Source organism: Chenopodium album, chromosome 1 (assembly GCF_948465745.1).
Source record: "Chenopodium album chromosome 1, dcCheAlbu1.1, whole genome shotgun sequence".
NCBI lineage: Eukaryota > Viridiplantae > Streptophyta > Magnoliopsida > Caryophyllales > Amaranthaceae > Chenopodium > Chenopodium album.
In genome coordinates, this window is record NC_137834.1 from 68,830,518 (window position 1) to 68,847,172 (window position 16,655).

General features: G+C 34.6%; 1 protein-coding gene across 1 annotated transcript; it reads left to right on the top strand.

Annotated features, from left to right (window-relative positions):
* Positions 1-15,500: 15,500 nt before the first annotated feature.
* On the top strand, positions 15,501-16,651 carry LOC145635052 (uncharacterized). The gene is made up of 3 exons (XM_081686350.1): positions 15,501-15,909; positions 16,188-16,333; positions 16,415-16,651. The coding sequence occupies exons 1-3, from the start codon at positions 15,501-15,503 to the stop codon at positions 16,649-16,651; spliced, it is 792 nt and encodes a 263-aa protein (XP_081542476.1).
* The last annotated feature ends 4 nt before the right edge of the window (positions 16,652-16,655 follow it).

Genomic DNA, 16,655 nt, shown 5'->3' on the forward strand with positions numbered 1-16,655 from the left:
AAACGATTAGTTGCTAATGAATATTATTGGAAGGCTCTTGATGAAAAAGACAATGGACACTATATAATAATAAGAATGTTATTGAGGATGAAAATCCTGTTATATAATTTGTGGTTGAAAAATCATTAGTTCTTGAAACGGTGGTTGAAAATTCTTTTGTTGATGATGAGGTTATTCATGAGGGTAAAATTTTCAACTCATTATTGGAAGATAAAGACAATGACTACCTCCATATTCGTTCTATTAATTCTAAATTTTTAGCAGAGGACGTAGAAAGTTGTGGTGTATTTTCATCTCTCTCTTTTGATTTTTCCTTCTACCTTGAGTTTTCTTTATGTGCTCTTAATTTTTTCTATGTAAAGATAAGTCACTAGTAGAAAAACTCAATTTGGCACCGGTTCAAAACCCCCCTAATTAAGGCACCGGTTTTGAACCGTTGAGAATATGGGAGGTGCCAATTCATCCAACAAATGCCACCGGTTCAAAACCGGTGGCAACATCTAATATTGGCACCAGTTAACCGGTGCTATAATTGATTTTTGGCACCGGATAACCGGTGTCATAACTATTCCCATTTTTTTGTATTAAAAGTCAATTAGCACTGGTTAACCGGTGCCATTTCATGTATTTTTTTTTTTAGTTTGCTTTTTTCACTTGACATATAATCAGAGAAATAAATATAAGCAAAACACCATCAAAATCAACCGAGCTTGAAAATGAAATATAATCAGAAATATATTCATCATTAAATTGTTATTTTACAATACAAAAAAAAAAAAAATTACAATATCAAAATAATAAAAATAAAAATAAATTACAACATCGAAGAAAAAAAATTACAACATCAAAGTAAAAAAAATTACAACATCGAAATCAAAATTCCAAAATCAACACCTTGATTCTTCACCTGCATCAATTAAAACACCGAAATTAATAAAATTCACAATAAACTAAAATTACGAAAATTAAACCCAACAAATAAACCCAGAAATCACGAAATATAAACCAAGAAAATAAACCCAGAAATCCCAAAAAAAAAAAAAAAAAAAAAAAAAAAAAAAAAAAAAAAAAAACCAGAAAAGTGAAAATAAAAAAAAATACCAAAAACGAATGCATTAACCCAAAAAATTCGATTATTTTAACCGAAAATTAACCCAGAAAAATCAAATTAAAATTCAAAAATCGATTTAAATCGATTAATGAAACCCCAAAAAATCGAATTAAAATCCAAAAATCGATTTAAATCGATTAATTAAACCCAGAAAAATCCAATTAAAATCCAATAAAATCCAAAACTAGATTAATTAAACCCAAAACTCGATTAATTAAACCCAGAAAAAAAAACCAGAAAACTCTAAATAAAAAAAATAAAGAAAAACCCAAAAAACACATGCATGAACCCAGAAAAATCAATTAATTAAACCCAAAATCAAACCCAAAAACCTCTCCTAAAAAACCCAAAATTAAATCGAAAAAAACCCAGAATAAATTAACCCATAATCAATTCGAAAAACCCCAAAATCAATTCGAAAAAACCCAAAAAAAAATTGAAAACCAATTAACCCAGAAAAATCAATTAACCCCAAAATCAATTCGAAAAAAACCCGGAATAAATTAATCCATAATCAATTCGAAAAACCCCAAAATCAATTCAAAAAAAACCCAAAAAAATCGAAAATCAATTAACCCAAAAAAAATCAAAAATCAATTAACCCAGAAAATTAATAACATGCACTAACCTCGAACTTGGTGGCAGCGGTGGCTAGTGGCGGTGGTGGGAGATCGGAGAAGTGAGGTCGGAGAAGAGAGGGGAAAGAAGGGAGAAGAGAGGGCGGACAGAGAGAGGTCGAAGAGAGAAAGGAGGACAGAGAAGATAGGAGAGAGAAGGAGGAGGGGAGGAGAGAGAAGGAGGAGGGGAGGAGAGAGAAGGAGGAGAGGTCTAGGGTTAGGGTATATAAGGGGAGAAAATAAGGAAGGTCGTTTTTTTTTTAAAACAAGGCCACCGGTTCAAAACCGGTGGGATTAATGTTTTTCCCACAGGTTCAATTTGAACCGGTGGCAATACTCTCCCCACCCGTTTTCCCCCTTTTTTTCCCCACCGGTTCTTAAGAATCGGTGACCTTAGGGCGGTGCCAATTTCGTTTTTTCACCTAGTGAGTGTGCTTATTATTAAGCCCTATCTAGTGTATAATGAAATGTTTGCAGGAGCATTTGATAAGTTACTCAAGGCATTGAATTCTTTCGATTTAGAGAAGGAGTATGGTCGAGCGGGACCTTGATAAACTAGCGCTTTGCGGGAGGCAACCCGTATTTTTTTTTATTAGTTTAGTCTTTTCTTATTTTTGTGTGCTTTTGTTTTTTTGTTTCTTAGAGAGGTAAAGAGAGTTTAACTTTATGCTTGTGGGAGTTTGTGTTTGTGCAGATTTTGAGCTAGAAGCTCTTCAAGTCTACTTTTCAATGCAATTAGAATCACTACATTATCACTTATATATCAAAAGTTATGATTGAAAGAGTACACCCGACTCAAATTTGGACTTTTTCCCACTAACACTTTGTTTCATTCTTGCCCAAATTTGTTCCAAAGAGATGCATTGCAATCCTTGAGGCTTTGGTGACATTGATGTGGTGATTATGAGGAGTAGTCACCTTGACTACTAGCTTCCCTTTAAGATAATGAGGACATTGTCTAATTTAGCTTGGGGGAGGTTCTCGTGTGCACTTGGTATATCTTTCACGCACTCTCTGTCTTTTTATTTTATTTTATTTTTCTTTTGTTGTGTTTAGTGTAGATTTTATTGTTTTCTTAGGTTAGATTTATTTCTTTCAAAATTTAAAAAATACAAAAATATTTTCCAATGAATGATGAATTATGCTTCCTTGTGCCCCTTAAAAAATTGTTTTGACTCTTGATTATTGATAATGAACATTGTGGATTAGTTGGTCAGGATTTGATGTTTGATTGTCTTGGAACCTTAACATGCGTCAATTTTGTTCAACTGCTTGTGAATATAGTGTTTGACTAGTTAATTTGGTTAGGAATGTGTGTTAGTTCCCGGTATATCAATGAATTTGAGTATTGGTTTACAACTATGAGTAATGTTTATATGATTCACTATTATGCACAATGTGGAGGACGAAGGCGTTCATTATTTTAGGTGGCCTTCAGACGATATTAAATACATTTGTTCCCTTCTTGCTACCCATGTTGTTGCTTGTGCCCTTTTATTGTTATTTAGCTACATTACAAGCCTTTTAAGCCCCATTGGTTACTAGTCCCAAGCTTGGCTTGAGGGAGCTTTTAGTTAGTGAGGTGAAGGAGTTGTAGTGTAAATATAATTTGCACAATGTGGGAAAATAAGCAGAGTGATTTGTTCTTTTATTATTGTGATTGGAAAAAAATGAGAATTTGTTGTTCAAAATTGAAATTTTCCAGTGTGAGATAAAAAAAAATAAAAAGAAGAGCAAAAAGATTATAAAAAAAAAAAAAAAAAAATTGTTTCAATGTTCAAGTGTTCTATGTGAAGGTTGCTCAAAAAAAAAAAAAAAAAAAAAAAAAAAAAAAAAAAAAAGAGAGAAGAATGAGTTCAAGGTTTATTTATTCACTCTAATTCTTTAATATCATATTTTGATGAGTGAATTTGTAAGTGATGGTGATTACGTGAGATATCAATTTGATTGTTTGGTGAATTTTGTGGAGTTGAGTTGTGTTGGAGATGATTTGATCATTGTTTTTTTACCTTAGCTTTGTTAGGATTTGGCTTCCTTTAAGCATGGCTTTTCTCTCACATTTTTCCAAATTTTTCCTACCCATTACCCTAGTCTTACATTACAAGCTTTAAAGACCTTCCGACCTTTGTGCATAGAATTGTGTGGATATGAAAGTAGTTTTTTATCAATGAGAAGGTGATATGTCTATTTTATATAGTATTTTACCCCCGTCCCTTGGTCATAATTAGTAGTGTTTTTGGCTCTTTAGAGACACTTTTATTACTAATTGGTGTTTTCTAGTGTTTTTGTAGATTTGGTTGACTTTTGTAGGGATTTGCACTTTTGGAGCATTTTCTCGAGATATTATGGAGCAACTACGAACATTGGAGAAGCACGACCAGTTTCTATAGCCCAGAGCCGGTTAGAGCCATCGAACCGGTGATTAAGGGCTCGGTGTATGTGATACCGGGGCATTTGGACCAAGTATTCAAGGCCCGAAGAACAAATCTGGATCGGCCCGAAGAATTAGAGCCCAATCGAAGTCCAAAGAGTGGCCCAAGAGTGCCGCCCGGCCAAAGGAGCTACCGCCCGAAGGCGCGCCCGGCCGGGCGGGGGAAGTAAAGTCGGCGCCCGAACTCGCGCCCGGCCGGGCGCGAGAAACATACCTGATGAGAAAAAGGCGCACCCGATCAGGCGCGTGTTATTTTTAGGAGCTAATTATCGTCGTTTGAGTTTGTTTTGGTTTAGGATTCTTGCTTATTAATATAAATACTTTTCCGTTAAGCGAGTTTAGTATCCTCTTTTACTCTTCCTTAACTCTTTTCTTAGATTATCTCTCTCTACTTAGCTTTTAGATTAGTTTCTCTCTCTTATACTTTGTTCTTAACTTTACTCTTAATTCCAGATTACTTTGGTAACGATTTCTTCTACTTTAATCTCAGTTATTTATTTTAATTCTTCCATCTTGTCTTATTTTATTGCTTTGATTAGTTTATATTTAATTATGTGTGAGTAGTTATATTTCTAGGGTTTATGGGGATCCATAAATAATATGAAGGGGTAATTTATTGTTGTTAATTATCAATGCTAGATTAATTTCCTATTGATTGATTTAACGCTCTGTGACTAGATTAGGCCTGATCTTTTATGCATGAGTTTGAAAATATTGATTCGAGATTCGAGAGATGAGAATTGATGTTTAGGTCTAGTTTCAATAGGCAGGTTAATTTATAAATGGTTAAGTCGAGATTCGAGAGATGAGATTTAATACCGGTAAATTAATTGTGTGATTGTAATACGTAGTGAAAGCCCTTTATGATCTGATTAATTTATGCATTGATGATTGATTATTATGTTTTACCCTGGAATATTATTTATTGGTGAACCTATGCCCTAGGTCTTTTAATCATTGTTTTCTCTTTACTCTTAATCTCCGTAGTTTAGTTTCCTTTGATTATAATATATTGGTTAGTTGATAATTTAGATTACTTTAATTAATTAGGAATAAAAAGACTTGTTTCCCTGTGGATTCGACCCTACTTCCCTATCTGCATTAGTTAGAGGATTTAGGAATTACTTTTGATTAGGTGATACGACTTTAGCCTGTCAGAAGGATAACTTGATATATTCCGAGTCGACTATGTAGGTTGAGTGCTTATCTCTTTAAACACACGAGTGTTGTGAGTTTGGGAGACCATTATTCACATTAAATGGGTTGGTTGGAGAGCGATCGAGTACATCTTTTACTCGCCACATAAATGAGAGTGGAGTGTGTGAGCACTAATCTTGAATTCTATATGCTCTTGTGGTTTGCTCTACATGACAATTGTTAGGTAGGATAGGTAATTAGAAGGATTTAAGTGATTGATTATGATGAATGTTTGTTGGATTGGCCTTGAGTCGTGTTATGGATTTTAGATATGTTTCGGGGTGAAGTTATGATTTGTTTTGATTCATTGCCTTGCTTAGGGAAAAGCAAAGGTTTGGCTTGGGGTGAGTTTGATATTCATGTTTTATATGCTATTTTATCCCCCGTCCCACGGTCATATTTGTGCTTATTTAAGCTCTATGGAGCTAATTTTATTACTAATATACGTTTTCTAGTGTTTTTGTAGAGTTGGTATTATTTTGTAGGAATTTGCATAATTATGACAATTCACGAGCTCATTGAACCACTACAAAGATATTGAAGTTGGATCGTATATTATGACTAAATATTTTAAGCTTAAGGCCGAGTTAGATAAATTTAGTTCGATAATTAGGGGCTTGATTGGTGAAGTAGTCCAAGTTTTACAAGCTACTATTACGGACCAAGTAATGAGGCCACAAATCATAAGACAAACTACAAAGGTCCAAGAGTAAGCAAGAAGGCCCAAGAAAAGAGCCCAGTTCGCTGCCAATTATCCGGGCCTGATCAAGCGAGTGGTTGTTGTTGCTGCTATAAGCGATTGGACCTTGTTGCAAGAAGCCCAATAGCTTTAGTTAGTGAGGCGATTAAAAGGCTGACATTAAGCTTTGTTTACTTAGGGTTCTTGTTTGAGTTTTATTATGAGTTGTACTTTGTGGGCTCCTTATAAAAGGAGGCAAGTAGTACGTAAGTCTTCTTCTTACTTTCTTACTCTTTCTAACTTCTCTCTCTCCTCTTAATTAAACTCTTAGAATTATCTCTCTCTTGTTTCTCTCTCTAAACTCTTGGTTTATGCAATTTGATAATTCCTTCTTTGGTATTATTTCTTCCCTCTTTTATTGCTTATTTTCTTGCCTTAATTTTAATCATGTCTCTTTTAATTGCTTTGATTAGTTTAGATTTAATTATGTGTGAGTAGTTTAATTCTAGGGTTTTGGGGATCCATAATTAATATGAAGGGAAAATTTTTTATTATTGATTATTGATATTGCATGATAATTTCTTATTGAATTGTTTTAACGCTTTACAATTAATTGGATTATGAATCGAGCATATGTGATTTGATTGTAAAAGTATAGCAATATTGAATTGATGAATCGAGCATATGTTAATTTGATATTAAAGGATATTTTCAATAGGAACTTAGATCTAGTAAATTGCAAGAGTGTGTTAGATCTATGTTGATTAATAAATTGCTAGAGCCTGTTAATCATGTTACATGTGCAATGTTAATTGTTGATTGTTATGTTTTATCCCGGAATATTAATTATTGGTGAACATGTGACCCTAGGCTTTTTAATATTGATTTCTTCCCTACTTTTATTCTCCTTAGTATAATTTCCTTTTAATAACAATAATTTTGGTTACTAGGTAATTTAGATTATAATAATTAATTGGGAATAGAAAGACTTGTTTCCCTGTGCATTCGACCCTACTTCCCTATCTAAATTAGTTAGAGGACTTAGGTATTACTTTTGATTAGGTGATATGACTTTATCCTATCATGATACCAATTGTTGTTTTAAAAAATACTACAAGAAGGGGGGTTGAATTGTAGTATGACAGATGTAATACCCCTCATGATTGCTTTAAAAGGATTTGATATACTACTCATATCAACAAGGTGCATCTTCTTTTTAGGGAGCTCATTTGCTAAGATACTCCACAGTTAAGCGTGCTTGGTTGAGAGTCGTCTTGGGATGGGTGACCTCCTGGGAAGTTTTCTCGGGGTGCGCATAAGTGAGGACAAAATGCGCCGGAAGGACTTGTGTTGGTTTATGGGGACAGTTGTTGGCCCTCGATGCGCATTTCGTGACAATAGGCCCCTCCCTAATTTTTTTGGAGTCGGGGTGTTACAAATGGTATCAGAGCAACCCTGCGACCGTGTGCTGACCGTGGATAATTAATCCTATGTTAGTCGCCTAGCGGGGGAGAATTCTGGGGCCATATGGCCATAGCCAGACTGGATGTAACACTTAGGCTACCCAGTTGCTATCAGGCGTAATACTGGAGTCCCTAGCTTTCCAGACGCAACGAGGGCGTTGCCGTTCTCAAGTGGGGGTGTATGTAATACCCCTCATGATTGCTTTAAAAGGATTTGATATACTACTCATATCAACAAGGTGCATCTTCTTTTTAGGGAGCTCATTTGCTAAGATACTCCACAGTTAAGCGTGCTTGGTTGAGAGTAGTCTTGGGATGGGTGACCTCCTGGGAAGTTTTGGACTTGTGTTGGTTTATGGGGACAGTTGTTGGCCCTCGATGCGCATTTTGTGACAATAGGCCCCTCCCTAATTTTTTTGGGGTCGGGGTGTTACAACAGATTTATCAAACTTTTTGCAGAAATAAAACAATTAAGCAAAAGGAATTAAAAGTGCAAGAGAGATTTTACGTGGAAAACTCCTTGGCCCTAAACAAGGAGAAAAACCACGACCACTTGGGATTGTAGGAAAATAATCTTTACTATAATAGTGCAAAAGGCATATTACAAAATAAGGACTCTAACTTCAAGTTCCTCAACGAACTCAAAGCCCCAAGCAACAAGTCACCCAACTTGTTATTCGTCTCTTCTCTTTCTCTCTTCTCTTTCTCTTCTCTTTCTCACTTCTCTTTCTCCTAAACTGAAGTTCACTCAAAGTTCCCAATTTTCCGAAATACAACTCGAAATAATAAACTCTAATATAAGAACATAGAATACTCTTTTTCCCTAATGTGGAATTGGACTCTTGACTCTATTAAAGAAAACAAAAGATGAAATCTATTTGAACAAGGGTGATATTATCCAACTGAAATCAACTGACTAATTAAAAACTAAAATTCGCTTTGGAAAAATCTCTTTGTTTAGCTTATCCATGACACCACTACTCCAACCCACTAAGAAGAACATATCCTAAAATTAAGGACATGAACTCGTTAATGTGCAAGACCATGATATGGGAAAGATCATGGGAAGTAGGCCGCAAGTTTTGGAAAACTAAAACTAGATTCAATTTTGTAAACCGACTATTTTGAAATTAAAAGAAAATAAAATCCTTTTTATAAAAAGATAAACTTTAAGAGCCAATTGTTTTCCTAAAAACATGCCTTGCACAATTCTATCCTTTAGACCAATTTCACATAGTAAATTCGAGTGTAATCTATTTCTTATACTTTAATAAATCCTAAAATAAACAAATATATTAATCTTCATGTTTCTCTGATGAAGTTTCTACTCTGAGGCTTCTGTTCCTTAGAAGGAACTTCTCTTCTCCGGTGAAGCTTCTACTTCGAACCTTTTGTTCCTTGAGGGAAACTTCTCTTTTCAAGCTTTCATTTCTGAAGCACGGGAACTCTTCTCTTTTTGGATTTCTTTGTTCCTGGCTATCTTTTCCTCTTGGAATCTTTGCAAGACACTCAATTCTCCTGGCCATTGCAACTGATCACACACTTAAACAATCAAGCTCTTATTAGTTTGTAAATAAGTTAAGTTGTGCCATCATCAAAATCATAAGGTCAACATGTTCACACTACTACACGTAATAGCTGGCAGATGTTATCACTAGGATTCCTTTTGCTCCGATCCATAGCTACGCAACATCATTTCCTAGCTAGGAACGGAAGAAGCTAATGAAGCTTATAACAATCAGGAAGTCAATCATAAACTCACGATTCTTATAAAGTAGATGATTATACAACTATTGATCTTTTTACCGATATATTTTTGTAAAAAATTGTTTCTCACACTACTAATATTCGGTCAAATTGCAACTGTTTTTTTACAACCGTTATTAAAACGGTCGCAAAATATAAAATCTGCGACCGATTTTGACACAGTCGCAAATTTAAGACCGTTTCTAAGGCGGTCGTAGATTTGCGACCGTTTTTTGCCTATTAAACGGTCGCAAAGGTATTTTATCATTTTTTTAATATAAAATTCATGTGAAAAATAAAACTAAACAAGAATTGCGACCGTTTTTAAAACGGTCGCAAAAGGGTAAATTTTTATTAAAAAAAATTAAAAGGTATAATTTGAGTGTCGAACTCACCTCAACCCTAATATTAATGAACCGCCTCCACCTCTCCTATTTCCTTACTATCTCTTCCTTTTCCTTTCTCTCTCTTCTCACGATTCTCCTCATCCTCCCTAATCTGCTCTCTATCTTCTCTTTTACTTTCTATTCTCTTTCCTTTTTTTCCTTTCTCTTTCTCTGAATTTCCTCCTATTCTCCCTCCCGTAATCTTTCCTCTTCTCCTTCTCGTTCTCTTTCCTAAGGATTTTCGCTCTCTATTTCTTTGTTTCTTCTTCATTCTATCTTTTTCTTAGGATTTCGTTCAACTAACGAATTGTGGTGTTGTATTTTTGTCAAAGTTTGGTATTAATGGTCAAATTCGACCATGAAAATTCCAGATCTGGAATTTTTATGGTCGAATTTGACCATATAAACCTAAAAAGGAAGAAGTTTTGTGAAAGGTATGTGTTTCTTCTCTGAATTTTTATTATATTTTTGTTTATTTTCAATTTTTGTAGTTTTATTTTGTTCTCTAATTTTCATGATTGTTCGATTTTTTTTCCGATTTTTGTTTGTGTTTTTGTTTGTGTTTTTGTTTGAGTTTTGGTTCGAATTTTTGTTGGTTTTGTTTGAATAGTGGTTCGATTTTTGTCGAAATTGTGTGATTGTTGTTCGAATTTTTGTGAGTTGAATTTTTGTTCAAATTTTCATTAGTGTTCGAATTTTTTGTTTATTTTTTATTTAATTTTTTTGAGTTGTTTGGTTTAACTTTTGTGCATTTTATTTGTGGGTTAAATTGTTTAGATTAATTAATGTTGCTTTTTTCGATTTTTGGTTTGATTTTTCTATATTTGTTCGAAATTATATGGATTGTCTTTGTTGGTTAAATTTCTGGGTTAATTTTTTTTTTGATAAATTTAAGTTTTTCTATGCTTTTACATGAATATTATGATTATAATTTTTATGATGATTATTTTTATGATTATAATTGTTATAATAATTGTTTTGATTATGTTGCTTGATATATATTTTATTATTGCTTGATCACACATTTTATGCATGTTTAAAGGGAAATTTGTACTTGTAATCATGCTTAATAAGATAATTAATAATCTTGTTAGGGTTAATTTGATTATAATTCAAGTGATCGCCAATAATAGTTTTTTTTTGTGCATTAATATTAAACCAACATAGATTAAACAGGTTTAGGGTAATCCTATTGATTGCATGTTAGTCAAAAAGCACACATGAATACGATCAGATTAAAGTAGAGGTCTATTATTAGGGCAGGTTCAATCTCTTTTAGGTTGGATTTGTACCTTCATCCCTGAACCCTATTTGGTTCAAGACCTTATGAAGTTGACGATCTCTTGGATCGTTAAGGGGTGTAACCTTCACCTTGTGAACGGTTTACAAGTTCCTAAAAAACTTGTTGTCGACTCTTTTGCTCTATCTTCTTTCCCTTTGGACGCCACCATGCTTAAGTGTATGATCACAGTGGGGTTCAAGCTAGGGGTAATGCTTGAAATATTCCCTACACAAACCTTACCATACTTCTACTCGATAGGTTAAAGTTATTCTAGGACAAGTTGATTGTAATAATATATAAATGAGTCTCTCACTCTCTTGATACAAATTCTTAAATTAACATGGTTCATGATAATTTATTGTGGACTACTAACATCAGAGATGATATTATGGTTGTTTTATTAATAAAAAAAATAATAAAAAACAAAAATAATAAAAAAAAAAAAAAAAAAAAAAAAAAAAAAAAAAGCCCAGATCACTACATTAAGATAAAAGTTATTGTATATGGTATTATAAAGGCTATAAGAGGATTTTTGTTTTTAAATGAAATTTTTTATATAATGGTTAATATGAATGATGAAGGTCACTATATTAAAATTAGGGTCAGTATGCTGAAAATTCTACAATGTCATTCTTTAAAAATGACACCACGGTTTGCTGATGTAGTGTAATCTTATTGGCTTGTATTTAGTACTTTTATTTTCATTTTGAATTATTTTTAATGTCCATAATGAATTAAAATTTTATTTTTGTATGTATTCTTTTTAATACATGTATTATTTTTTATGAAATACACAATTATAATTAGAAAGTCTATTTTTATAATAATAACTAATTTTTGAATTTATAATTATAATTAAAAATTAAAATTGTTCATCATCGTTCATCAATCATGTCATAGATTAGCTCCTCATTTCCAAAATAAATGTTAGTTGTTGATAAATTTTTAAATCCGAACTAAAATCGGGATAAAAAATTGGAAACAAATTCCTCTTTGAATGGTTTAAAAATATGATTTATGTGAACTCAAATTGTGCAATTTTGTCAAAGAACAAGGAGTATCAAGTGTGTACATAGAAGATGAAATGGTCGCTTTTTTTTTTTGTTCGCAACCCCTATTTGATCCGATAAATGTAATTAAGTTTTCTCGAAATCGTTTGTGAGTTAGGTAATGACCTAAATAAATACAGGTAATTATCTAACTCAGTACAGGTAATTATCTAACCACAAACAGATTAAAAAAATCGTTGATCTCAATTCTGGATCTAATAAGTTTGCGAAAAAAAAATCGAACTCTAAATTGCAAAGTACACCCTCGTTATCCAGTGATGTTCATAAAAATTGAAAGATTCGTGCTTTAAATCATTGTAATACACACTCCTAAATCTATTTTCATCCTTAAAACCATCAAACAACTTGATTTTTACATAAATCAAAATTATCAATCGAACCCAAAAAGGAAATTTGTATATAGATCATGAAAGCAGATTTGAAACCCAATAAATCCGATGTTTGGACGGAATTTTTTTGTTGGAATTTTGGTCTAAGTTGTGAATAGATTTTACAATATGTTGGGGGTGGTTAATTTAGATCATAAATGAAGAACAATGATGAACAATAAAGAACAATGATGATTTTTTATTCTCTAAATTTTAAGTATAATTTAATTTTCAAAAATGATTTTAGAAAGATAAAAATAGATTTTTTAAAACTATAATTACGTATTCTTTAAAAAAAATACATGCATTTACAATTATACATACATGTATTGTGCATCTAGGCTTTTAAAAATAAATAAAAAATTGACCGATCATAACATCACACATCATCATGTTATGGTGTCATGCTTTGCAAAATGACACATTAGAAACATTGGTCATTATGCTCAACATAAGAATCACTATGTTCAATATAATGACAGTTAGATGCAAAGAAACCTCACAAGTTTTTTTTAAAACATTTAATAAAACTGAGAAAAAGGAATAATTATAAACGTCCCTCATATAGGGTTTTGTTGTCCTTGTCTAGAGTATCGTTCGTGTGATCAATTTCTTGTCAAAATAATTTCATTCGCTTTGTATCTCAATTTCGTGACTAATTGCTCTCATGGGTGATGATCTAATTAAGGATTAGGAAAATTCAAACTCACAAGTGAGGAAAATTGTGTAGTAGAAGAGAGGCTGGATGTCAAAGGAGAGGATGACTTTCACTCGAAAGTTTACTTTCACTTGGCTTTCGCTGGGAAACTATGTACGGTGAAACCTTTTAATTTCGAATCTATGAAGAAAACTCTGGCATCTGTATGGAGAGTTGAGGATAACATTGTTATTCGAATGATGGAGACTAATCTCTTTATTTTCCAATTCGTCAGTGAGGACGATAAACAGCGTGTTATTGATGGAATGTCGTGGTTTTTCGACGGTAAATTACTAATGTTGAAGGAGATTAACGGGGAGGATCAACCATCTAAAGTTGTTTTTTATTGGACTCCAAAGTGGGTGTGATTAATGGATATGCCTTTTAATAAGCGTAGTTTATCAATTACGCAAGAGGTAGGTGATATTCTTGGTGGATTTAATTAGTTCGATGAGTCAGACCCATTAGGATGGGGAGAATTCGTGAGAATTCGGGTTATGGTGGATGTGAATAAATCGTTGAGACGTATCTTGTTCCTTGCTATAGGGGGTTCGAAAACTAAGTAGATTGATGTGCGATATGAACGGTTGGATGACTTTTGTTTCTATTGTGGCATCATTGACCATACGGATACTGAATGTGTTGTAGGAGGTGGAAGGGGTAGAGATGGGGGATGTTGTGTATCAGTACAGACCATGGTTGCGGGCTTCTCCTTTTAAGCCTTCACGCTCAATGCTATCTACTCGTGAAAAGGACAGAAAATTGCTTGAGAAGATGAGCACAGGAAAGTGAGGATCTTCTAAGTCCTACAACAATCGGAATGTTTTCAAGTTAGGACCAGTCACTGCTGCTCGCAAACTCTGGTTTGCCTCTCTAAGTCCTGTTAGAAGAGTAGTAATCCGGTGGCAAGAGAGATTACTCTGACTCGTGTGGAAAACGAATCAAATAAGCTGGTGCTTGGGCCAAAATCGGTGAGTAATAGGAAGGAGGATGACATAAACGTAAGAGAGGAGAGTATAGACAAAGCTGCAAGAGGGGATTTAATTTTACAACAAGCTCACCTTGCGAGCCCAAAAGTGGATTGTAATGGGGAGGGGAACAAAGAAGAGTTATCTCCTTTTTCCTCTAAGGACCTTGATGGAGAGATGGCCGATTCGGTGTGCAGTGGGGAAGTTGGCGGCTTTGTTGTGGGTAAGGGGGACAGGAAGGGTGTAAAAGGGAGTGTAAATGCTAGAGAGAGGGTGTTTAAAAAAGGGGGGCATATGAGTAGAGAGGGGAGTGTGGTTGGGACTGAATATGACATAGCTATGGCTAATGTGGTGCATAGGAAGCGGGTAGCAAGTGATCTTATGGGTGAGAGTGGGGGTTTGGTAGTGTGGAGTATGGAGAAGTGATTGAAACATGATATAGCGACTAGCTCTGGGGACAGAAATATTAAAGTATGAGGTGTTTGAAATGGCCAAACCTTTGAAGAGAAATGAAAATATTCAGTTGGAACTGTGGGGGCCTGGGCAATCCCCGGCGAGTTCAAGCCCTCCAAAATTGGTGTTTGAGGGAGCGCCCTAACATAGTCTTAGTAATGGAGACTATGATTGATGCTAGAATATTGGAGTTGATTCGAAATAGGTGTGGTTTCTCGAAAGGTGTGTGCTTGAGTAGTGAGGGTAATTCTGGAGGTATAAGGCTATGGCGGAAAGATGTGAATGCTCACTTGATTTCGTACTCAAGACACCATTCTCCTATTGAAATTCGTGATATGGAGAATGTTCCTAAATAAGCTGCTATGGGTATTTACGGATGGCCTAAAACTGGTAACAAGCACTTAACCTTTGAGTTAATGAAATCCCTAAAAAGTACTATCATTCTTCCTATGGTGGTTTTTGGGGATTTTAATGAAATTTTAAGCGAGGATGAGAAGTAAAGTGGTGTGCCGAGAAGTGAGCGCAAGATAGAGCTGTTGAGAGAGACTATATAGATTTGCAATTTTGAGGACTTCGGATTTTCTGGAAATATTTACACTCGGTATTGAGGTACTGATCCGAGAACTGTGGTAAGAGAAAGGCTTGATCATTTCCTTGCTTGTGATGAGTGTAATCTGTTTCCAATGAGGGAGGTTAAACACTTTCCTATTACCTATTCTAATCACGCACCAATCCTCCTTCAAACTGACATTGCTTCTAAGCGTAAGAGAGGTAAGGAACGCTTCCATTTTGAGTCTATGTGGCTGTCTAATTGTGAGTTCCAATCTGAGCTCAAGAAAATATGGAGTGATGATGATGGGCAGCCTATTAACTCCAAAATTGCAATGTGTGATACCAATTAAAGCAAGTGGGCTAGGGGAACTCACCTTAATTACAATTAGGGCAGCCTATTAACTCCAAAATTGCGATGTGTGATACCAATTAAAGCAAGTGGAGCTTCAAGAAAGGCAAAGTCGGGATCCGGGTGCGACGATGTTAGAGAAGTGTATGGAGATTGTTAATGAATTAGATGAATTGCAGCGGCTTAATGAGTCCTATTGGCACGAAAGAGATCGGGTGAATGAGCTCAAAGATGGTGACAAAAACACGTCTTATTTTCACCATAAGGCGAGTCATCGACAACAGCGAAATTTCATTCACAAACTCACTAATGAGTATGGGGTGACGCATGAGGATGAAGGGAAAATTGAAGAAATTATTTCTTCATATTTTTCTAATATTTTTAGTTCTTCACAGCCTTCCAATTATAAGGAGGCTATTGCAGGTCTAAATTGTTTGGTGAATGATGAGATGAATCAGAAGCTGATTAATATGCTGACGGCGGAGGAAATATTTGATGCTCTCTCCCAAATGCACCCTAACAAAGCTCCCGGAATTGATGGTATGCATGCACTCTTTTTTCAAAAATGTTGGCACATTATTGGGAAGGATGTTGTGGGTTTGTTCAGAGTTGGTGGATAAATGGTGGGGATTTGAGTAATGTAAATAAAACTTGCATTGTTCTTATTCCTAAATGTCAAGAACCAACTAATATGACTCAATTCCGCCCGATTAGTCTATGCAATGTTGTCTATAAATTCATTTCGAAAGTGTTGGCAAACCGGCTCAAAATCATTTTTCCTTACCTTATTTCTCACCATCAAAGTGCTTTTGTGCCAGGTAGAGTGATTACTGATAATGCAATTGTTGCTTTTGAAATTTTCCACTCCATGAAAAGGAAGAAGGAAGGAAAAAATGGGACTTTGGCTCTGAAATTAGATATGAGTAAAGCGTATGATCGGGTGGAGTGGTCTTTCCTTGAGAGGGTAATGAAAAAGTTGGGGTTCTCTGACGTGTGGGTTGGAAAAATTATGATTTGCTTGTCCTTTGTGTCGTAATCCTTTAAGTGGGATGGTCAAGTTTCTGGGAATGTTGTTCCTTCTCGTGGTTTAAGGCAAGGAGATCCAATATCTCCTTACCTTTTCCTCTTATGTGCCAAAGCCTTCTCATCTCTTCTGTATAAGGCTGCAAATGAGAGACTGATTACAGGTGCTCAAGTTTGCCGGGGTGCTACAAAGGTATCCCATTTGTTTTTTGTGGATGATAGTATTTTGTTTGCTAGAGCGACACTTCAGGAATGCTAAAAAA

What these genes read in the sequence shown, in the direction of transcription:
- LOC145635052 (XM_081686350.1), top strand. Translation starts at nt 15,501, where the DNA reads ATGTTAGAGAAGTGTATGGAGATTGTTAATGAATTAGATGAATTGCAG. An exon ending in CAAAGCTCCCGGAATTGATG is followed by an intron (nt 15,910 to 16,187) that starts GTATGCATGCAC and finishes CTTTTGTGCCAG; the next exon opens with GTAGAGTGATTACTGATAAT. An exon ending in AGTGGTCTTTCCTTGAGAGG is followed by an intron (nt 16,334 to 16,414) that starts GTAATGAAAAAG and finishes TAATCCTTTAAG; the next exon opens with TGGGATGGTCAAGTTTCTGG.